Source organism: Odocoileus virginianus, chromosome 24 (genome assembly GCF_023699985.2).
Source record: "Odocoileus virginianus isolate 20LAN1187 ecotype Illinois chromosome 24, Ovbor_1.2, whole genome shotgun sequence".
Classification (NCBI taxonomy): domain Eukaryota; kingdom Metazoa; phylum Chordata; class Mammalia; order Artiodactyla; family Cervidae; genus Odocoileus; species Odocoileus virginianus.
Window position 1 is genome coordinate 39,175,955 of NC_069697.1, and position 25,352 is coordinate 39,201,306.

Consider the following 25,352-nt stretch of genomic DNA (forward strand, 5'->3'; position numbering starts at 1 on the left):
GTGAAAGTGAAGTTGCTCAGTCATGTCTGACTCTTCACCACCCCATGGACTGCAGCCCACCAGGCTCCCACGTCCACGGGATTTTCCAGGCAAGAGTCCTGGAGTGGGGTGCCATCGCCTTCTCCAGTCAATGACACTGGACGCTGCCAATCACGGACTCCTTGGTATGCTCTTCCCACTGCTTCCATACTTCCACAATCTCTAATTTTTCTTCTTCTCCCACCAAACATTCCTTTAGTGTGGCCTCTTCTGGATCTTTGCTGTGGACTCATAGTTTTTCTCATTCCACAAGGCAATCTCATCATTCTGGCACTCACTTTTCCTTGAGTATGCTTATGGTTTTTCAGTATTTATCTTTAGTCCAACACTTTCTCCTGAGTTCCATATAAATGTAGTTTCTTTCTAGATGTTTCTGCTTCTATATATTGTAGGCACTACAGAATCACATTTCCCTGTCTCAATAAAAAGGACACTTCTATACGGTGAATTGCCAACTAGAAATAGAATTATTCTTGAATATCCACTGTTAGTTCCTTCCTACAACATTAACTCCATTACTGAATTTATTCCCTTTCATTTTTGCATCAATTCCTGTATCTTAAGGCTTCTTGAAGAATTATTCTTAGATATCCACTGTTAGTTCCTTCCTACAACATTAACTCCATTACTGAATTTATTCCCTTTCATTTTTGCATCAATTCCTGTATCTTAAGGCTTCTTGAAGAATTATTCTTAGATATCCACTGTTAGTTCCTTCCTACAACATTAACTCCAATACTGAATTTATTCCCTTTTATTTTTGCATCAATTCCTGTATCTTAAGGCTTCTGGAATTCACCTCTGCTTTGTCCTCCTACTGCCTGCCACCTTGTCTGGGTTATTTTCCTGTCGTCTAAAATATTTTACCCTATACATTTGCATTTACTTTTGCTTCCTCCCAGTCCATTTTATTGTACAGCCAGAGTGACCTCTGAGAAATATAAATTTTACATTATCACTTCCTTCTTTAAATTTTAAAAAATGTTCAATTTCCTAATGTTTCATTTCTTAAATGCTATTAAAGGTATTTTGCAATGTACCATGTTATTCTCAAAAAAAATCACTTAGTCTCTTGGCATTAGTTTCCTATCACTGCATAACAAATTGCTATAAGATTTAGCAAATTAAAACAATACATATTTAGTATTTCTCAGTTTCTGTGAGGCAGAAATTTGGCCATGGCTTACTGGAGACTTCTGCTTCAAAGTCTTTCATTAGGCTTCAGTTAAAGTGTTGGCCTGAGCTAAGCTCCTAGGTGAAGGCTCACCCGAGGACAGATTTGCTTCCAAGCTTATTTGCATGATTGCTGACAGGATTCAGTTCCTTAGTCGTTGTTGCAACTGAGAGCCTCAGTTCTTCCTTGGATTTTGGCTAGAAGCCTCCTTCTTCACGGGGACCTCTCCAACAACTCGCTTCATCAAAGTCAACAGGAGTCTCCCAGCAGCACAAAAGTCACCTTTTTTTAGCCAAATCACAGAAAGGACAATCCATCACAAGTGAGGTCTCACTCACTCTTAATGAGCATGAATGCCAGTAGGTATGGGTCTTAGAGTCCCAAAGGGACCTTCTTTTTCTTATTTCCTCTCTTAATTTCTCTGTGCTGCTTTCTGAATTATTACCTAAACTTTTCCAATTTACCAATTCTCTATTTAGTGGTGTCTAGTCTACTGTTTAATCCACGCATTGCATTTCTTCAATTATGATATTTTTCATTTCTATGATTTTCACTTGAATTGAAACATGCCAGTTCTCTTTCCCTCAAATCCCTTATTTTTATTTTCTCTTCTATTTGGATGTTTTAATTAACTTATTTTGAAGGCCCCTTCAATTTTCTCTTTCATTTGTTCTTTCTTAATTAAGAATCTACCCACTTCATCTTCTGACCATCTCCCATGGCAGGAATCCCCATGTGCTTTGTAATTTTTTTAAGACTATAAATATGTCTTCAGTGGGACTTACCTTACATGGAAACACATGGAAATTCCATTTATATTCAAGTTTCTAGAGACATCACTATAAGATTGATTCTTCAGTTGCTTCTAAGACCGTATAATACATGCAGGTTCTAAAACATTTTCTTCCTTAATCTGCTAAGAACTACTCTTCCTTGGTTTTCCTCCTCCTTTACTACTATTCCTTCTCATTTGTCACGTTGGCTCTATTTCATCCAGCTTCTTGACTCGAAATGTTGTAATTCTACCATGAGCTCTGTCCTGTTTACTCTTCTCTTCTCAAGGAATCTCCAGTCACTTGGCTTTAAATTTTATCCATGCTGGATGAGTCACAAATATGTCTCTCTCCAACCATGAAGCATACACTTATTAAATTTCTAATTAAATATCTCCACCGTGAAATTAAAAGATGCTTACTCCTTGGAAGGAAAGTTATGACCAACCTAGATAGCATATTAAAAAGCAGAGACATTACTTTGCCAATAAAGGTTTGTCTAGTCAAGGCTATGGTTTTTCCAGTGGTCATGTGTGGATGTGAGAGTTGGACAGTGAAGAAAGCTGAGTGCCAAAAAATTGATGTTTTTGAACTGTGGTGTTGGAGAAGACTCTTGAGAGTCCCTTGGACTACAAACAGATCCAACCAGTCCATCCTAAAGGAGATCAGTCCTGGGTGTTCATTGGAAGGACTGATGCTGAAGCTGAAACTCCAGTACTTTGGCCACCTCATGCGAAGAGTTGACTCATTGGAAAAGACCCTGATGCTGGGAGGGATTGGGGGCAGGAGAAGGGGATGACAGAGGATGAGATGGCTGGGTGGCATCACCGACTTGATGGACATGAGTTTGAGTAAACTCCGGGAGTTGGTGATGGACATGGAGGCCTGGCGTGCTGCGATTCATGGGGTCGCAAAGAGATGGACACGACTGAGCAACTGAACTGAACTGAACTTTGATCTTTAATAGGCATCTGAATCTTAAAATTTGCAAAATGTTTACCTGAATATATTCATAATGTTGAAATGAAAAAAGGTTAATATTTGAAGACAAGAAAATAAAACTTATCCCAAATACTAACTCAGTGGTCCTCAACTTCAGAGTTGGAATGTGAGAAAATTTTGATTAGAAATCTAGATTTATAAGCTACCTTTCCAGAGAGTCTGCTATGGTAGTTCTAGGCTAAGATATGGAGATCTGAATCTTAATATCCCAGGTAATTTTGATGCAGGGATCTAAGCACAACACTTTGAAAAACTTTTTCTTTCCTAATGTCTTTGGTGGGATTCCTAATTAATAGTGATGCCAACTTGGTTCTTATTACTCAGGGACAAGGCAGGGCTGAGTATTTTCACATATAAAACTGATAGGGTTGGGAGATTCTAGTTGTGTTTCAACTGCACTTAAAATTAGATTTTTTTTCATCTTTCTCTGTAGGCCTATTTTTGTACAAGAGACTTTATTAGTTGGACGCACCTATTCTATTTTTGGGGGATTGATATCATGTGTTTAGCCACTGAGTCGTGTCCAACTCTTTGCTACCCTTTAGACCATAAGCCTGCCAGGCTCCTCTGTCCATGGGATTTTTCAGGCAAGAATACTGGAGTGAATTGCCATTTCCTTCTCAGGATCGAACCTGCATCTCCTGTGTCTTGTGCATTGCAGGTGCATTCTTTACCACGGAGTCATCAGGGAAGCCTCATATCATATAAAAAGAAAGATTGAAGATCAATTTCTCAATTCTTCATTAAGTTTTCCCCTTCTCAAAAATCTGCGTTTTCTGATCTTCTGAGCTACTTCTTTTTCTTGGTGAAACTGTTCGCCATCCCCTACCATGTTTTTTTTTTTTTTCTTTTTTCTCTTCCCAAATCTTGCAAGGACTTCCAATCTTTTTTGCATGTTAATTTTTTAATTAACATGTCTATCTCTATGGCACTATCTTGTTGTATAGGGTTATAATCCCTCTTTTTGGTAGGAGAACCAACCCCCAGGTGAGAAACCTAAATTCATTCAAGTGTGCATTATGCCTTTTCTGAAACAAGGGATCATCTTTAAGTGAGGCATGTTTAAAAAGTCAGCTAAGGTAAAAATAGTATCTCCATTCTGTTTCTTAACCTTAAGGTGACCACTCCATTGTTGCTCTTTACAATGTCAGACTCAGTCCTCTAACAGGGGAGGGAGGAAACTGTTCACCTATAGTATAGAAAAACTGTAGGACAGTGGCCCCCAGCTTTTTTGGCATCAGGGATCAGTTTCGTGGAAGAGTTTTTCCATGGACAGGCCTGATGGGGGATGGTTTGGGGATGATTCAAGTACATTACATTTATTGTGTACTTTATTTCTGTTATTGTTACATCAGCTCTACTTTATATCATCAGGTATTAGATCCTGGAGGCTGGGGACCCCTACAGTATGACACTACAATATAATTTATTAAAGCACTTTGAGTAAAATTTAAACAAACATTTGTGGTCAGGAAGTTAATATATCTCTAAAACATTTTATCATCATTCTCCATTAATAAAACACAGCAAGAATTTTAACAGTGAAGGGCCATATTTATTTATATATGTTCCTAATGACAGTGTCATTTCCAAATCTGAGGAATTCCTACTTCATTCAGAGAAACAAAGTTTACAGTTATTTCAAGGTCATACTGTCTGATCATCATTGTTGGTGAATTAAATTAACTTGATTTCTTTTTCTAAAAAGTTAGTCTATTCAGCATACTGAGGATTGAAGACATGAGGACTAGTTTCTATTATTGTCTCAGAATTCACATGGAGTTTAATTGTGATTTGAATGATCTAAAAGCCTAAAGTCACTGGGACCCAATGGTTTCCAAACAATTACATCATGGTGAATGCAGCTGAGCTTACTGAAATAAAATAACCTGTCTTCTTATCCCTAAGTGAGAGTTGAGAGCATATTGGTAAAATAACATTACTGAAAGTACTCTAAATATATGCTGGTCACAGAGGCTTGGTGGGAGGAAAAGCTATAAAAACTAGCAATTTCTCTACTATAAATATTTGGTAAGAATTCAAGGCACCCCAGAATTCTTATAAAAAGAGGGAAGTCATCTTCTGGGGACAGCATTTTTATAGCTTATTGTTGCCATAGTCATCCTGAGGGAAAATCTGTGGTGCCTAGGTTGCTAGGCACAACGTGGATGGCATTACTATGTTGTGATCTGTTCAATCTGCTTGTCATCTTATATAGAAGATCTTAAGTTTGCTTTTCTAATTGGCATGTGACCTAGTGATATTCTTTTGACTTACATGTATATGTTATCCGTTTCCTTCTGTGGCCAATGATAAAAAGAATAAAAGAGCTATTCAAGTCAATGGATATTTACCTAACAGATGAAATAAAAGAGAATGTATATTTTATCTGGATGGCCATATTACTAAGTAAGAAGGGGAGAATGGTTATTATTATTCAACTGGGAGTTGCTACCACAATAAGTATACTCAGACTTCTGCCCTTAGTTAGCTTCAAATAGTCTACAAGTATTAAAAATTACACAGTTGATTATAAAATATCAGCAGGATAAAAGAAGTATGAAATAAAAATTGTATGAAATGCTATTGATTAAAGGGAGGGAAGCTTGAGTATGATATAAAGAGCTGTCATTTGAGAAATAGGTAGGGCATCCAGGAAGAGTTGCTCAGCAAGGTGTTAGAACCATGCATTTAGATAAAGGAGGAAATTTCTGACTAAAAGATGCATTAGAATATCTGAAATATAGGACTTTTTCAAACTATACCCACTTCTGTGCACCCAAACCTCCTACATGCCTCCATACCATCAAGTGTGTTCTCTTTATTGGGGATAATGGAGTAGGGATGAAAATGGAAAATAACTGATCTAAATCCTTCACAAGCCTTAAAGCTTTCTAAGAACAGGTAATTCTCTTTATCAGATAATCTATTCAGCTCAGTGAAGAGGGTCTTTGATTTTTGCTTCTGCTTCTTCCCCCTTTCAGGATGCCTTTCAAGAAATAATGATCACTTTTTGGCAATTCGTCAGAAGAAGAGTGGGACGCCAACATTCATTTATCACCACTCACAAGACATTGAGAAGAGCCTGGATATATCTCTACAAAAGACACACAAACATAACTACCATTCCTCTTCTGAAGCTCAAATAGGCAAACACCCCCAAATTGTTAATTCAGCATTTCCTAAACCTGCATATGACACATCTCTCAACCTGTTGGCCATGGCTGGTCAAGACCTTGAAGTGGAAAACCGCCCAGTCCCAGCAGCAAATGTGATTGTGGTGGTAAGTATTGCATTTAACTGATGATGCTGCTTTCCTCTGTGGTTGATGCTTTCAAACAAATGAAAACTAATGGTGACGAGTTATCATTGGATCTCAGTGACTATTTACCGTCGCATTTCTTAGTCTCTGGTGTTTCCTTTTTGTTAATCGATTATTATCTGTTGGTTCCTCTTGAATGTAGGCCCACAAAATAAGAAACTCTGTCTGTGTCTTCTCTGCACAGCCCAATGCAAGGTGCATAGTAGGTGCTTAATTATTTGAACAAAAAATTGTATTAGGAAGTCTTTACTTATGTTGGTTCATATCCTGCAGTTTTGGATCATATCCTGAACTAAGCCTCCTGCCTTCTGTGATAATTTGCTCTAAGTCTCAGTTTATATATATAAACTGTTGTTGTTGCTTAGTCGTTAAGTCATGTCTGGTTCTTTTGCGACCCCCTGGACTGTAGCCCACCAGGCTGCTCTGTCCATGGGACTTTCTAGGCAATACTGGAGTGCATTGCTATTTCCTTCTCCAGGGGGTCTTCCCAACTTAGGGATCAAGTCTGCATCTCATACATTGGCAGGTGGATTCTACCACTGAGCCAACAGGAAAGCCCATATATATATGTATTTATTAAAGATCGTCTGGTCACTTGACTCAAATGGTAAGAAATGAAGGGACCCTGAAAGGGAAGAAGTGATGTTGAAGGAGGGGAGTTTTCTAACTGAAGTAGATAAAATGGTTGGGAAGTAATTGATGGATTATATTCCTAATATCACTGAACAAGCATCACCTTTTATTAATCAAGGTGATGTAGTGGGTCCATTGTTTGCATTCTTAGGGTTTGTAGCCTAGACCAGAGGTTCCCAATTTCTGGAAGTATCATAAACTTATGCTAAGGTTGACAGAGCATTTGGACTCCAGTCCCTCTCAAGTTTAAAATTACAATAGGAGGATTCACATTAAAACTACAAAGCAGTAGCTAAATGAGTGTTGATTGCATTTCTGTCTCCAAACATAACCAAATATGTTAACTTTTAAGGCAAGACGATTCAATGAAACCATGTTTGTATTTTGGCAACCTCTCTATAAACCTAATGTAGGCTTAATTAATAAGCTTTTGTTCCTTTTCTTTACTTTTTTATCTACCACATTTATATGACAGCTTAGTATGGAGGATCAAAGATCCATTCATTGATGTTTTCAACTAGGATGCACTTAATATTTATTATGATCCAGCCATCATTTCGAGTATCTAGAAATACCCAGCATTTGGGGTATCTACAAGTGAAATGGAGTCTCTTGTTTCGGTTGGGAAATACCTGGGAGGAATGTTGGTAACCAAAAGAAAATCATAAACTGAGAACATAATATGAGCTTTTGTTAAGAAAAAAAAAAAGTAGGTCATTTTTCTGCTTGAAAAACTCAGACAAATTTTCTGCATTTATATGAGTAACAGATGTTCTGAAGGTAAAAGCTATGCACTGTGTCTATTGAGTGAAGACAAATGATGTTAATGATGTTGCTGTATCTCTATATGCCTGTGCTAATGCTCGGACTCAGGAGAGATATTTCCTCTAGTGACCATCATATACTCATTGTTATCAACTCTTAAAGTCACTATGAATTACAGATCAAGAGGTTTGTTCTATCTTCTGATGTCATGTACTGTCGAGTTAATTTAATATTATGGAGGATAAAAGGCATCAGTGAGGAATTCTGGCAGGTCATTTCACTTTTAGTCCATCTGTGGTTTAGAGATTCATGAAGAAGCTGTGCTTTTTCTTTGGGGTGATGATGACATGGAGGTAATAGGCAATTTTGCTGCATTCGCCTTCACTAACCTCTCTTGGTCTAGACTCTAACCATGCTGCGGCTCTGGTAACTGGCACAACAATTGCTAGTGCTAATGTTTCCTGTAATCCACTTACATTACTTATGCACATGATGATTTACTAGGAAAACCAGGGAAGTAGGGTTATTTTTAAATAAATCAATAATTTTCAGCTTGCTCAAAAAGCAGGGTCAACATTTAATCAACTATCAGCTGGTTTGAAGGTTCATTCTATACAGAAAGGAGAGTTAGGAATGGAACATATGTAGTGGAAGGGAGATATTTCAGCTGCTAAATGACTTTGGTGGAGTAATTGGTATGTGTTTGCACACACACACGTGTGTGTGTATATACATATATATAGGTATACATATATATATACATATATATGTATATATATATATTGCAGTGATACAAAAGAATTATTTTGTGGCTTAATTTATGCCAAAATGAGTAGTATCAATGAATATTCATTTCCTGAATTGGGGGAAATTATTGCAGTCTTTTTCAGCCAGGGTGAAAACCTACTCCCAACTTCCAAAATATACATGTAAATAACTTTTAAGACTTCCTAGCTCAGAGGAGAGATCACTTGTTTCTTTCTCTCTCACTTATTCCTGACATCTTTAAGACCGTGAATTTTAAAATAAAAAATTATCAAGGACTTGAAAGTTGCATGTATCCTTCTTATTTTCCTGATTCCCGGTTGTTGGCACAAAGCATTTCAGAAAACATTTGTCCCCAAATGATTTTTTTTCCTTTTTCTCTTTCTTTTATAATCAGGAAAATCTGTAGTTTATTTATTCCAGGGATAGAACAGCACAATTAGAATGTTTATCCTAAAGCATGCTAACTATGTTCCAGAAGCTCAATTAAGAAGTTCAGATTTTTGTACAAAGAGGAAATATGAATATCCTCAAGGTCAAGGCTGTGGTAGGAGTTAAAAAAAAAAAATGGCTCTAGCCAAACATGTGCTGAGCATTCCATCAATATACATCAGGTCGCAAGGCTACCACATTAAGAAAGAGGGAAGTCGGGTGTGAGGGAAAATGGAAGCGTAGAAGAAGATGCAGGCTTTTCCAGTTCAGCAAGTTCAATATAGATTGCTGAGGGAAGGTTTTAGCTTGGGCAAAGTTTGAGAAGACTGGGGAATAGGAAGGTTTTGGAATATAAAGGGTGGGGATTATATAGCAAGATTATGGCTTACTCCATAGATTGGATTTGAGGGAAGGAAGAGGGATAGGAGGAGGAGGAGGAGGAAGAGAAGGGGATGAAGAAAAGGGGAGGAGAGAGGACAGGAGAGGAAGGAACGGAGAGTAACAGGAAAGAAAGGAGGGGAACAAGTAGGGAAGGGAGGGAAAGGAGAAGGAGAAGAAAGGAGAAGATAGAGCGGCAGTTCTTGGGGCAGTGGGAAGACTTTTGTGAGCACATAAGATGATGGAGAGTCTCCAGGAGCCCAAGATGTTCTCTATGGGATTCCTAGAATCCTAAAGCTTCTTGTCTCACTTACCACTCACCCAGACCATTACCCAGACTATAGACTAAATTAAGTTACTTACTTACTTCATCCCTGAACAGTTTGTGGCCAGGTAATAAAATAAGGCACATTATCTCAAACTAAAACCATATATGCCTCACCCATAGAGCATCCCTAAAAACCCAACATCTGTTCACAAGAGGGGAGGTTACCTGAATAAAAATTGGGATACTATTAACAAGTAAGGGCAAAATAGATGTCAGATAGCAGCTAAATGTATGCGAAAGCAGAAGATCTGGACTTCAGTTTTTATTAAGACATGATTGTGCCTTCAAGAAATAATGAGGATATGACAGCTTACAACTTGTCCTCAAGAATATGTTTCTTGTACCAAAAATTATATGACTAAAGTCACACTGACAGTAGCCCAAACAAGCAGCAAATACACTCTGATATAGGATAAAATTAAATAAAGGGACTTGGGCTATGAACACTCAGACTTCTTGCCTATGAAGACTATGATTTAGTGCAATCTTTTAGACCCAGGATATTTTATCCCAACAAGGTTCTGAACTTATGAAAACCACTCTAGCCTGTATACTTCTTGATGCATGTATGCGTGCTCAGTCCCTAGTGGTGTCCAAGTCTTTTGCGACCCCATGAACTGTCGCCTGTCAGGCTCCTCTCTCCATGGAATTCTCCAGGCAAGAATACTGGAGCAGGTTGCCATTTCCCCCACCAGGGGATCTTCCCGACCCAGGGATCGAACCCATGTCTCTTGTGTCTCTTGGGTTGGCGGTTAGATTCCTTACCACTAGCGCCATCTGAGAAGCCCATACTTCTTGATGCTGCTGCTGCTAGTAAGTCACTTCAGTCGTGTCCGACTCTGTGCAACCCCATAGACGGCAGCCTGCCAGGCTCCTCCATCCTTGGGATTCTCCAGGCAAGAACACTGGAGTGGGTTGCCATTTCCTTCTCCTACTTCCTGATAGTGACTGCCTATATGGTGGGGACAAGATGGCTGGATTCATGCATAGGCTAAGTGATTGCAGACAGTGGAGTGATGGTCATAGTGGGCAGGCTCACAGAAGGTGGGAAGCAAATGCAGGCTTTGGGAAAATTATGCATTATTGTGTGTCAAGCATATTCAGGGTCTGATAGTAAGTACCAAGTCCAAAATATTAAATGGATGCAAGACGTAAGCCTAATGCAATGTAGTGTCTTCCAATGCAGTCCTGAGACACTAGTCCCAAGTTCCTAAAGAAAATGAATATAAAAAACCTCAAAGAAAAATCTCTACCATGTTTTTTTTTTGAATGCTGAGCTTTTTTAAACTTTATTTTTAATTGAAAGATAATTGCTTTGCAATATTATGTTGGTTTCTGCCATACATCAACATGAATCAGCCGTAGATATACATATGTCCCCTCTATCGTGGACCCCCCTCCCACCTCCCACCCCACCCCACTCCTCTAGTTTGCTACAGAGCCCTGGTTTAAGTTCCCTGAGTCATACAGAGTATTTTTACTGACTATCTATTTTATATATGGTGGTGCTCTGTTGTGCTGTGTGTGCTCAGTCATGTCCAGCTCTTTGCAACCCCATGGACTGTAGCTCACCAGGCTCCTTCGTCCATGGAATTTTCCAGGCAAGAATACTGGAGTGGGTTACTATTTCTTTCTCCAGGTGATCTTCCCAGACAAGGGATCGAACCCATGTCTCCTACATCTCCTGCATTGGCAGGCAGGTTCTTTACCAATGAGCCACTGGGAAGTCCAAAATGTAGTTAAATATGGTTAATATAGTATGTTTTGTATTATGTGACTTTTAATGAAATAAATTTTTTAAAAATTGGATTGCTAGGTCTTATCCATCTTTTCATGGAAGAAACTGCAGAGGGCTTGAATCACTGGGTCCTGTCCTGGAGCGTGGGTGCCACAATCTTCAAAGCAAAATTGGAAAATTTTATATTACGCTATTGCTTATTACGTACTTCTACCTGTAAACTTCTGGGAACATGACATATAAACTTCAGGAAAGGTAGCTCTGTGCTAAAACCATATTACTGCAGAAATTGCATCATATTATCATAAAAGGGGAAGATACTGTGTCAATAAAGAAACTTTGAGCCTTAAAAAAAGCCTTCATGATTGGTGGCAATTTACAGGCAAAAAAATCAAAACCCTAAATCAATGTTTCTCCAAGTTATACAATTAATTAAAGGTGCTAGAGGCAAAATTCAAATTTGTCTGACTTTAAAACTCAGACATTTTCATTTTTAACAGAAGATATTTGGTTTGCTTTGGGAAAGTACTGTAAATTTTCCTAATAGAGAATGTGACTTTATGAATTACATTTTATTTAAGCTAATGATAAGGTTAATTTTTATACTCTAAAAATACATTCATTGATAGCTAGATGTTCATGTTGGAGCCAGAGGTTAAAAGCTAAAAGATCCACTCCACAGATAATAATATAAAATGAATTATAATGTAACATTAGATTTTAAGAAAGTCTAGTAAAAGAAATTCTGCAGTCTACTTCAGATATTTAGTTAACTTTTTACTCTTTTCTGAAACAAAAGCCTTCATATTAAACTACAAGATCTTCTTACATAATCGCCTTTCTTTTAAAATCCCAAACATTTGCATTTTGGAAAGCTTTGTGCCTAGATTCTCCAGATATTATTGTACCCCTGCAAAATCATCTTGAAGTAGAAATTCCATTCTCGAGGTTGGCACCCTGACAGTCACAGCTGTCACCATCTGTTGCTTTTCTCCATTTCTAGCTACTAAAGCAGCAAGAAGAATGCTGGAACACATTTTATGTGTTGATAGAGGTCAAGCTTAGGCAACGTCTATGTGAAGTTTCAACACTGGGCCACTCAGTACAGCTGTTTGTTTTGGATCATTTGGACTCAACATTAGAATGATGGGAAGTCTCAAGAGAACTGACTTAATTATCATACTAATTGGACATTGGATATTTAGTAATGTTTTTAACTCCAGAAGTGATATATTTTCATAGCGTTTCGGAATATTTAGAAACATAGAGAAGGAAAAAAGAGGAAATAAAAATAATCCTTAGCAGATAACAGTGTTGTCTTGATATATGTATCTATCTATATGATCTTTTCAATATATATGTATATAAATTTTTTTTACCAAATATGCAATCAGAATATGTAAGATTTTGTCTTTTTTATTTTTTGCTTAGTTTATATTGCATAAACTATGACATTCCATCATATATCTTCATATTATTAACTATATAGCATTATTTTTGTGGTTGTTGTTCAGTCACTCAGTTATGTCTGACTCTGTAACTACATGGACTGCAGCATGCCAGACTTCCCTGTCATTCACTGTCTCCCGGAGTTTACACAACCTCTTATCCATTGAGTTGATGATGCTATCCAGTCATTTCATCCTCTGTCGTCCCCTTCTCCTCCTGCCCTCAATCTTTCCCAGAATCAGGGCCTGCTAAAAATTCCATGGTGTAATAGATTTCACAGTTTTTATGTATTGACGTATATCCCCAATACATTCAGTAAGTTAAGACAAAAGGAGAAATAAATGTTGAGTATGTCAAATATAGTACTTGATCCCATTGCAACGGCCTCCTTAATAATCTTGAGATAATTTTGAGAGTTCATCTTAAGGGAAACTGCTTTCTTTATGAACTCTATATATAACTGTAATATAGGATCAATTTTCTTCCACTTGGTCAAATTATGTGTTCCATAGACCTTAAATCTGAAGCAAGGGAAATATTTAAAGCAGTCAATGAAGTTAACAGGACAAAAAAAAAGGATGTCCTGTTAAGAGCATATTAAAAAATATTCTATTTCAGGACTTTTCATTGAGGAAGATGGAAAGTGCTGTGTCTCATTGTGTTGAAACCTAAAAACTTTTTTCTTCAGTCCAAAATTTTCAATAATGTAGAAACAAATAGAATCTGCAGATGAACAAAGATGATATATTTTCTTTTGAGCAAATATTTACTTGTCAGGTCTCTCTCTAAGAATTGCCCTTCGGTTTTCCAGTTGTTAAGAATTGTGCTCTTGCACTCTCTGGGAGTGACTTAGTCCCTTTTTCTTTCTGTCTTTGTTTCTCTCTAACTATAAATACCTATATGTCATGCTTGGAGAAGGCAATGGCACCCCACTCCAGTACTCTTGCCTGGAAAATCCCATGGACGGAGGAGCCTGGTAGGCTGCGGTCCATGGGGTCGCGAAGAGTCGGACACGACTGAGCGACTTCACTTTCCCTTTTCACTTTCATGCACTGGAGAAGGAAATGGCAACCCACTCCAGAGTTCTTGCCTGGAGAATCCCAGGGACGGGGGAGCCTGGTGGGCTGCCATCTATGGGGTCACAGAGTCGGACACCACTGAAGCGACTTAGCGGCAGCATATGTCATGATTATTTGTGTGTTTGTTTGTTTTACTGTACAATGCTTTATTTAAAATCTAACTGCTGATGGATAATTCAACTGGGCTTTCTGGGCATCTGGCCTTGCCAGTGAATAATGAGATTGGCCCCATTTAGCAAATGACTTAGTTCTTTCACCATGATCCCTGTAACTCAGACGGTAGAGTCAACTTGTTCCTTTCTCTTGTTTTAAGAAAACATAAGAGTTAAAAGTCTCTGGAAGGTTGTCTCTTTGAGCAAAGTTATGAAGCTTACTCATTGGTAGATTTTATCTTTAGCAACTGAGCACACCACAGCTGCTGCTTCGTTCTGTGGGTGACCACATGGCCGCCAGGGAATCAATGGTCATTGTCCCCTGCCCTTTGATCCATTTTAGCCCCCACCCCCCGCCAAACCACATGTTTTCGTGAACCAGGACTGAAATGAAAATTCCCACTTTTTTTTAGATTTTTTTTTTTAACATGAACCATTTCCAAAGTTTTTATTGAATGTGTTACAATATTGCTTCTGTTGCTTATGTTCTGGCTTTTTGGCCAAGAGGCATGTGTAATCCTAGCTCCCCAACCAAGGATTGAACCCCCAACACACAGACCTCACACTGGAAGGCAAAGTCTTAACCACTAGACCGCCAGGAAAGTCTCATAAATCCCACTTTTAACACCAAAATTCAAAGGAAAAAATCCTCCTCTGGTATTCCTCTACTCTCCACATTCTCAGTACTCTGCTTATGACATTTCTGGCCACCATATCTGAGGAGAGGGCAGGTTTTCCACACCAAGCAATTCTGCAACACCAGCTTGGTGTCCTCCAATTTAATTCAGGTCAGAAACTCTCTACTTGGAGAGAGCATCAGATCCCACAGGCTAAGGGCTTAGTCCTATGAAAGTTCAGGTGCCAATCACAAATCCAGGTTGTTACCTGTGCTTTTGACCAACTGTCTGTAAATTGGAGTTCCTTTGAACCCTTTATTGGGTTTGATCAGTTTGCTGGAGTGGTTCACAGAGCTCAGTATGACATTTTACTCAGCAGATTGCCAGTTTATTATAAAAAGACATAACTCATGAAAAGGCAACTGGAAAGATGCAAAGGGCAAGGTATGTGGGAAAAAATGCAGAGCTTCCCTGCCCTCTCTGGGTGCACTGTTCTCCAAGTACCAATCTCTCTGAACCCTGTTCTTTGGGATTTCTATAGAGGCTTCGTTATGTAAGCATGATTGACTAATTCATTTTTCATGGGTAATTGATTGAACCTCCTAGCCCCTCTCTCTGCCCCAGAGGTTTGGGGATTGGACTGAAAGTTCTATCCTTCTTTCCCTGAGGTTATTTCTTCTGGCAACCTGCCTTCATCTTTCGAGAGATGGGTGGTCCAAAAGTCACCTCACTAATGCAAACCCAGGTGTGGTTTATATGAATAACAAAATATACCCATTTCACCTTTATAACTTGAGTTAGTTCAGGAACTGGAGACAACTAAATAGTATAACAAAAGATGTTTCTGCTGCTCTTATATAGGAAACTGTAAGGGTGCCAGGAACTGTGGATGAAGACCAAAATATTTTTTCTTATTATAAATCACAATATCACATCACTTTAGCCATTTATCATTGCATTTTCATCTTGTACTTTATACATTTTTCCAAATTTTCTTTTTGAAGAGTGAAAGTACAACCCAGCCAGTATTCATAACCCAAGTTGCTCTTTCCTAACCTATCTGCTGTATTTGGACCATGTGAAGCCAGAAAAATAAACCAAGAGAAAATCATCAACTTTACATCTTTCAATTTAGCCTGTTTTTTCATATGATTTAGTCATTTAACTGAAACAGTAAGTTAGCAACAGAAAGTTCAATGAAATAAGAAGAAAAAGACCCACTTTTGAGGGCTAGGACAGATGTTCACAGTTCCTAAGACTGCAGGAAAGATGTGTTTGTGAGATTTGTCTGCCCTTTTTTTTTCTGGAAATGGCAGTCACATGATACAAATTCCAAGAAAGCTGGAGAGAACACTGAGATATACATCGAGATAATCAGGGCTAAAAGTCTTAATCCCAGATTTCCTGGATTGCATTTATAAATGTTATTCAATTATTTTGAATATCTTGCGATTCTGTATGTTTGTGTGTCTGTTGTTCAAAAAGGCCTCTGATTTTCTCCTGCTTTCATTATTGACCTAGTGAAGCTGCACGGTTTAAGAATTTGTCTATTTTTCCTGCCTGAAAGCATGGCAACTGGAATTAGGTCTTTAACCAGAACAAGTTATTATGGCATGTTGATTTACTGTGCTTTAAGCCATCAAGTTGCTTAGAGCTGGTCTGTATTTTAAATAGAAAGTATTGAGCAACAAATGGCAAAATTTGTATGAAATGAGCCTCTATGCAAATTCTTTGAGTTTAGACTTTTAGTCATCAGCAGTCTTCTTTTTATGGGCAAATAAACATTTCAAAATTTCCTCCTGTATGACAGGTGATGGTAGCATCTTTATACTTAAATGTAATTTTTAAAATTATAATATCAAATTAATTAAATTAAATCTATGATAAGATGGATTATGAAAAACAGCCAGTTACAGAAAGCAATATATTTCTCATAACTATTATAGTGTAGGTAAGTCATGGAGATGAGAGAAGAGTATGCGATATCTGGAAGGAAATGAGAATAAGCAGAGGCAACTGGATCCTCTGACATGCAAAAAGTTTGAATGAACACCTAATGCTTGCTCCTTGAAATATTCGTTAATTCAAAAATATCATTGAGTACCTCCTATGTCCTAGGCAGTATAGTAGGCTCTGGTAATGCAAGAATTGACACGGTAAACAATATCATTACAGCTGCATAGCTCACATTCTGATAGGAGAAAATCAATAAAAACAAGTGAGCAACTGAACATACTTCAGATGGTGATAAATGCAATGAATAAAACAAAATGAAGTTATGTGGCAGGGAGAGAGTGGGGGACTAGACTAGACTGGATGGTGAGGGATTCTATTGTATATCCAGAAATACTTAGTGATTGGATCAAAGTATAGCTCCCAAATGGAAGCTGCACTTTAGAAGCATAACTTTGGAGTCAGCAGAATGGGGTTGGAATCCCAAATAGGTACTTATTAATTGCATTTCCTTTGGTGACTTAACATCTCTGTATTTCACTTTCCTCATCTGTAAAAAATCGATACTAATAATACCCATCTTATGGAATTCATGTGGGAATTGAATGAGATAAAACATTCAAAGCACTTTACATCATGTCTGACACATAGTAAGATGCTTCACTCATCTAGAGCCAGACATCTTGGAGTGTGAAGTCAAGTGGGCCTTAGGAAGCATCGCTACAAACAAAACTAGTATAAGTGATGGAATTCCAGCTAAGCTATTTCAAATCCTAAAAGATAATGCTGTTAAGGTGCTGCACTCAATATGCCAGGAAATCTGGAAAACTCAGCTGTGGACACAAGAATGGAAAAGGTCTTTGGGATTTCATTCCAACCCCAAAGAAGGGCAATGCCAAAGAATGTTCAAACTACCACACAACTGCACTCATTTCACATGCTAGCAGAGTAATACTCAAAATTCTCCAAGCAAGGCTTGGACAGTACACGTGAACCGAGAACTTCCAGATATTCAAGCTGGATTTAGAAAAGGCAGAGGAACCAGCGATTGATTGCCAACATCTGTTGGATCATAAAAAAAGCAACAGAATTCCAGAAAAACACCTACTTCTGTTTCATGGACTACACCAAAGCCTTTGACTGTGTGGATTACAAGAAACTGTGGAAAATTCTTAGAGATGGGAAGACCAGACCACCTTCCTGTCTCCTGCAAAACCTGTATGCAGGTCAAGAAGCAATAATTAATACTGCACATGGAACAACAGACTGGTTCCAAATTGGGGAAAGGAGTACGTCAAGGCTGTATATTGTCACCCTGCTTATTTAACTGATATATAGAATACGTCATGCAAGATGCTAGGCGGCATAAACTGGAATCAAGATTGCCAGGAGAAATACCAGTACTCTCAGATATACAGATGACATCACACTTATGGCAGAAAGTGAAGAGGAACTAGAGCCTCTTGATAAAGGTGAAAGAGAAGAGTGAAAAGCTGGCTTAAAACTCAGCATTCAAAGATCATGGCATCTGGTCCCATTACTTCATGGCAAGTAGATGGGGAAGCAATAGAAACAGTGAGACACATTTATTTTCTTGGTCTCCAAAATCACTGCAGATGGTGACTGCAGCCATGAAGTTAAAGGATGCTTGCTCCTTGGAAGAAAAGCATTGGCAAATCTAGACAGCATATTAAAAAGCAGAGACATTACTTTGCCAATAATGGTCCATCTAGTCAAAGCTATGGTTTTTCCAGTAGTCATGTATGGATAGGAGAGTTGGACCATAAAGAAGGCTGAGCACTGAATAACTGATGCTTTTAACTGTGGTGCTAGAGAAGATTCTTGAGAGTCCCTTGGACTGGAAGGAGATCAAACCCGTCAATCCTAAAGGATATCAACCCTGAATAGTCATTGGAGAGACTGATGCTGAGGCTGAAACCCCAATACTTTGGCCTCCTGATGTGAAAATCGACTCATTAGAAATGACCCTGATGCTGGGAAAGATTGAAGGGAGGAGGAGAAGGGGATGACAGAGGATGAGATGGTTGGATGGCGTCACCGAGTCAATGGACATGAGTTTGAGCAAGCTCTCGGAGATGGTGAAGGACAGGGAAGCCTGGCATGCTGCAGTTCATGGGGTTGCAGAGTCAGGCATGACTCTGAGTGACTGAGCGGCAACAACAACAGCAAATTGTTAGCACCGGGCTTCTCAGGTGGTGCTGGTGGTAAAGAACCCACCTGCCAGTGAAAGCGACATGAGACATAAGGGGTCGCAGGTTCAGTCCCTTGATTGGGAAGATACCTTGGAGGAGGGTGTGGCAAACCACTCCGGTATTCTTGCCTGGAGAATCCGAAGGACAAAGGAGCCTAGTGGGCTACAGTCCATAGGGTCACAAAGAGTCAGACATGACTGAAGTGACTTAACATACACGCATTATTAGCATTATAGGAAACAGTGGAAAATACAGCTTTCTAGTCAGTACCAAGAACACTTGTATTTCTCCTGAGCCTTGGTTGGCTTATATCATTTAAATACTGTGAATCATATTTCCCTCTTTCTCTTGACAGCTGGAAACCTGAGAGCCAAATTTGTGGTCCACCTCTAGCAAATAGAACTTTATTGAGTGCCTTATTTATTTTGTGAACTAACCTCATTCTTGGCTGGATGTTTACTTTTCTTCACTCGTTTTCTAATTCAATTTCCTCATTTCCTTAGTTTTTATTCAATTTTATTTTGTATTATTTGTGTTTTTGTAAGCTGCCATAAATCCTTTCTGTAATATGTTCTCTCTAAACAAATAGTCACTACAAGGAAATAGCCAATCAGTATGGACAAGTTGAGTCTGAATGTTACATGTTCTCCCTTACAGGGAGAATTTGTTTAACCCTTGGGTTTGAAAATATAAGGAAATATAATTTATATTAAAAATTACAGTGTGCATAATGGTCTGTTTGGCTCACTGCTCGGCAGGCCCTTAGCCTCAGCCCAATCCAATGTCATGGGCCAATATTCATTCTTATCATGAGTGATTTGAGCCAGTGGGAACACAATGGTTTTATTTTTTTAACTTTTCATTTTATACTAGAATATAATTGATTAACAATGTTGTGTTTATTTTTAAGATGTACAACAAAAAGTGATTCAATCATATATATACATGTATCTATTCTTTTTCACATCCTTTCCTCATTTAGGTTGTTACATAATACTGAGCGGAGTTCCCTGGACTATACTATACGTCCTTGTTGGTTATCCATTTTAAATATAGCATGACATGTGTACATGTCAATCCCAAATTCCCTAACTATCCCTTTCTCCCTTAGAAGGAGATGCCCTATGTTCACATGACTGTTCTGCCACTGACTGCCTTTGAGATCTCAGGCAAGTCAATGAACATTTCTGAATCTCTGATTTTTCATTTTAATGGCAGTCTTAATACGTGACATGGCTACCTTCTTCTGCTCTTTTCCAGGACCACTGAATGTATTGTGTAAAGCATATCACATTGTCATAATGTCTGCTGTTGCAATCATGGTGATGATAGTGATGGTGATGATGATAATCAGTAGGTTGTCAATTTTGTTGCTGGTCTACTCTGATCTTGGGGTAAAATCCCAGTACTGTAATGGGCTTCTTGCCTTGCTATACAAACCTAGAAGGTATCCCTCACACAGTAGTTTAAGCCAGCAGCATCGCCCAAAGCTGTGCATCACACAGCCCACCCAGCCACATGTGGTCATCCTGACTAAAGCCCTCCTTAACTTCCATTGCTAATTATCTAAGTTCTTGACATCATCTTCCTTCCCTGAGTGTCTGCTTTGTTCAGTCAACTGGTACTTCAGTTCCTCTGAGCCTGGAAACCTGTCTTCTTCCTAGGTTTGTCTTTAACTCCAATCTCACAGCCAGCCCACACCTCTTTCCTGCTGGTAGCTTTTCATGTTGCCCTGGGCCATGTCTTACGAAACTCCCACCTTCTATTCTTATCTGCAGAAAGCCTAACCATCTTTACTGTCAGCCAGAATGTGCTAACACCTGCTCCACATTCACCTCTCATCACCTGCTCCCAGATGCCGTGACTTCTTTTTGCCTAGAATTTTCTGAATAAAATAATGCATTAATTGCCTTCAGGATCTTAACATTTGCTGTAATGTCATTAGTTTCTGTTACAGAAAAGATTTTTTAAAAGGTGTTATTAATCCAAATGCAGAATAATTTATTGACAAATTAACAATTTATTAATAACCTCATTATTTATTCCCAGTTTACTAGGGAAGATCAGGTAATAAGGACTCCATACATATAAATGCATACTCTAGGTAATTGAAAGTTACCTTTATAATTATTAAGGATGTGAATTTTTAAAATTTATATTATGCATTTCTCTATTTTAAATGGGTATCTAGTAATTTTAATTACTTTTTAAAAAACTGGGTCATACTCTACAATTTGCTTTTCTTAAGTAGCAGGTCATAGACATACCTCAAAGCCTTTAGATATAAATTTGACTAATTAGAATAAATATTCTAACTAGAAGAAAAATTCTAAATAATTCTAAATTTTAAAGGTTGCATCTACCATATTTTTTTAAACTATGCCTCAGATTCAGTGTACAACCAGTTGTTCTTTATATGTTTTATATATATTTATATGTTTTGTATTTGCTATAGTAAAATTGCTGCAATACATGTCTTTAATATACACTCTTAGAGAAAAAAGAATATATAACATGTATGTGTGTATATATTTATTATAATATGTATATAATATATGTGTGCTTATATATAGTATGTATTTAAATATATTTTGTTCATTTGTGTATATATGAGATTTTCAAAAGAGAGATTGTTACAAGAGCATTTTAGTTAATATATTATCAAATTATTATTTTCTGAATAATTGTAGCAATACCCTCTGACTAGTAATGTATCTGACTGATGCAAAATCTCTCTGGTAGCAGTTGGTTGCTGATTTATTTTAATTTTTGCTGACCAGTAGGGGAAAGAATTGCACCTCACGGTTGCTTTGCTTACATTAGCATTTCCATGACAGTGTAAAATATTGAGCATCTCTCATGTGTATTGATTATTTGGATTGCCTCTCATGCAATTGCTTATTTGTAACTTGTGTATCAAGTTAATTATCTTTTTCTTAACAATTTGTAGAAGCTCTGATTATTGGGATATAATCCCTTTGTCTGCCATATGGGTTGCCCAGATTTCCTTCTCGGCTCTCATTTCTCTTTTTTATGATGTCTTTTGCTGTACAAATTTTTAATTGTTTTGCATTCAAACATTTATGTTGGCCTCCTTTAAAAAGTAACTTTCTTGTGGCTCTTTCTTTTCCACTTAACAATATATCATGGTCATTTTTACAAGGCAGGTTTAATTCGTTCATTTATCTTCCCCTAGTTTCTTTGTATGGGATAAGCTTATGCATGCATAGTTCTGTCTCAATGAGAAATCATTTCATTTTTTATTGTAATCATTCTTATTTAGCATTTTTTGTGTCTTCCTTCCCCTCTCCTCCTTCTTTTCACCCACTGCATCTCCTGTTGAACCCTCTTATTCTCCTGGTCATTCATACGAGAACTTAGTGGGTGTCCTCTTATTTATTTTTTACACTCATAGAATTTATACACACATACATGTGCATGCACATACACAGTCATACACATATATGTACATATAGACAAATACCTATGTTGAAATTTTTGTCATTTTATGTTCCACAAAAATGGTATAATGTTATAAATATTTCTTTGCCCTTTTTTCCTTTCTTTCCCACTGATAACTCATGAAAAGCTTTTCTACTCCGTGGTCATACTACTTCATGATGTGGTTATACCATAATTTATTCAGTACTTCCTCTATTCATAGTAATTCATATTGTTCCCACCTTTATTTTTGGCCCTATGAACAATGTTATAAAAAGATCTTTGTACATATGCTTCTACATGCTAGCCCTTTTATTTCTACAGACTAGATTTCCAAAAGTGATATTGCCAGGCTGAAGTAATATATAGCAAGATTTGTTTCCCAAAAGACAATAGGAATTTGCATTTCTACCCATACACCACCTTTCATCCTTATCAAGAACAATGTTATCAGTCTTAATTATTGTGACTGACAGGTGTAAATTTATATCTCGTTATTACTTCTGGCTTCTTAAAGAAGCTATCAAGTATAATTGCCCTTTCTGGATGACTCCAGACCCTTTGACTTCCTTTATTACATGGTATGGTATGTTAGTTTTGTGAGTTTCCTGATTCCTCTCTGAATGTCTCAGATTCCTCTCTGAATGCCTCTGCCTGCTTCTAGGGGTCATGCCTCCACCCCACCTACTGGATTGTCTCAGATATGTTTGAAAAGTTTGGACTTTAAAACCAGAAGACAGTATTTGCCCATAATATTTACACATCAGTCAACAAGCTCTCAGTGAAGACCCAAAGAGTACCATTTATGAATTTAGTTTGATACTTCATAATCATTCAATTCTTAAGAAAAATTTATTTTCCAAAAAGTAAGTTAATGGGGGTCAGTTAAAAAGCTTGGATTCCGTGATTTAAAATTGCTGGACACCATTGTCAGTCTGCTTAGAGTATTAATAAACTCAGAACCTGCTTATCACATAGCAAGAAAAATGTATAACCTCAGGTCACCAGCTTAGAAAAGGGTGATCACCTCCATCATGACATACTGACAGCTTCTTTAATGACAAATTCTGTTTATCACTCACTCTTCCTGCCTCCTGCCACTACATCACTGAAATTTATAGACTCTGGTCTTTATATGTTCTGAATGTTCCTGTCTGGGAACATTTATTTTCTTTCCTACCATGTCCCTGGGATAGTCTCACGGCAAAATTGTAGCCTAGATAAATGACCCCAGTGAAATATAGAAAAGATGGCTCACAAAAGAAGAGAGAAGGCATGCTGGGTGTGGTCCTATATACCCAGCAGTCTCCCATGGAATGGACTCTTTGTCAAAAGATTCCAAATATTTTGGTTCCATAGGTTCATGCATAGTGAGAAAATCCTTCAGCTATCTTAAAGACTTTTCTTTTTTTCATTGATCATTTCAGTTCTTTTTGCTTTGATTTTAGAGTCAACAAAACTGACTTCTGTTCAAGACTAGGCCTCTCATCCAGCTTAACTACAGGATGAGTTTACTCCAAAGAAAATGGTCATAAGAATTCTGGTTCCCAAGAAATTTATTAAAACACACACACACACACACACAAAAAGGATTCTGGTTCCTATGCAATCAGCAATCACTTCTCTTTGTAAATGAAATCACTAGACACCCAGCTGTCCCAGGCTTCTTAATTGGCATGCATTCACTCATGGTTCCATCACATCTAGGCATTAGCAAGAGGGAGTAAAATCTCAAAACTCCACAAGTTGGCAGCCTGATCAGTTTACCACCCAGTGAAGTCTGAGTTGTTTCAACCACTTGATCTTTAAATTTACGCAAGTATTAGTAGAGGAAGTAGTCTTACACACCACCTACCTGTCTAACTCACTTATTTTGCGGATAGGCCAGAAATATGAGAAGTCTTGCTGGAGACTTAAAGCTCATCAAGGACTAAAGCATCTTGAACCAGATCATCTGAATCTCAATTTCTTTCATGAAAAATTATGATATTAATGTCTGTTCTGTTTCCTTCACAAGGATTTTGGTGATGAGCAAATGAATCAATGTGTATGAAACACTTTGAAATAATTGTGTTATGAATGAATGTCAGATATCAAAAATTGTTTTATTTTTATTTTTTATTGACTTATTTTTTGGCCACATTATGTGGCATGTGGGATCTTCATTTCTTGACCAGGGATCAAACTTGCATCTCCTGCAGTGAAAGCAGAGTCTTAACCACTGGATTGCCAGGAAGATTCCCACAAAATTGTTTTAAAGTTGAGTGCTGAATTTGTTGTAGTAGGATTTTCTGGATAGATTATAATAGCCACCATTTATTGAGATGCTATCTATGAATGGACCCTCTACCAAACTTATTTCTAGATTTTTATTGTCACACCTCTAGGGCTCCCCAGGTTGTGCTAGCAGTAAAGAATCTGCCTACCAATGTAGGACAAGCAAGAGACACAGGTACAGTCCCTAGGTTGGGAAGATCCCCTGGAGTAGCAGTATACTTGCCTGGAAAATTCCAAGGGCAGAGGACCCTGGCAGGCTACAGTTCATTGGGCTGCAAAGAATTGGACTCAAATGAAACCCCCTTCCCCACACACACACATTGTCACACCTCTACCCTTGCCCAAAAGGAATGGAATAGTTGATTTGTTAAACATCAGGATGTTTCTGCCATCATTTTTTCTGAAAGACATTTAAGATGGGCAATATATCATGGAGAAAAGAGTCAAATTCAGGCAGATCTTTTCCAGTGTCTATGCACTGAACCTACCTGTCTTCATGAAGCCTATTTCATGTGCCACTATATGACCTTCAATAGAAATAAGAGTAAATATTTTACAAACACGAAATAAAAATGTTTATGTCTGAACATAAAGTTCTACTTATACCCACATTTTAAATAACCTTAAAAAAATAAATCTAACTTTAAAAAAGTTAAATATCACTCCAGTCAATTCTGTTCATGGTCCTTATGAAACAGCTGTATGAATTCAAAGTTTAAAAAAATCAGATTATTCAATTTATATCCATTGTTTTTTGTTCAGAAAGATGAAGTCTGTGTTTTCAAAAATAAGTTCAAAAGTGCCACTCTGAAAGCTCCGTTG

At 37.7% G+C, this 25,352-nt stretch overlaps 1 protein-coding gene across 1 annotated transcript in view; it reads left to right on the top strand.

Moving 5' to 3' along the window:
* Positions 1 to 25,352, top strand: part of PTPRR (protein tyrosine phosphatase receptor type R) — a 270,659-nt gene that overhangs the window by 20,607 nt on the left and 224,700 nt on the right. The window contains exon 2 of the mRNA XM_070454591.1: positions 5,973 to 6,271. Within this exon, the coding sequence (XP_070310692.1) occupies positions 5,973 to 6,271 (299 nt within the window). The remainder of the gene's footprint in view (positions 1 to 5,972; positions 6,272 to 25,352) is intronic.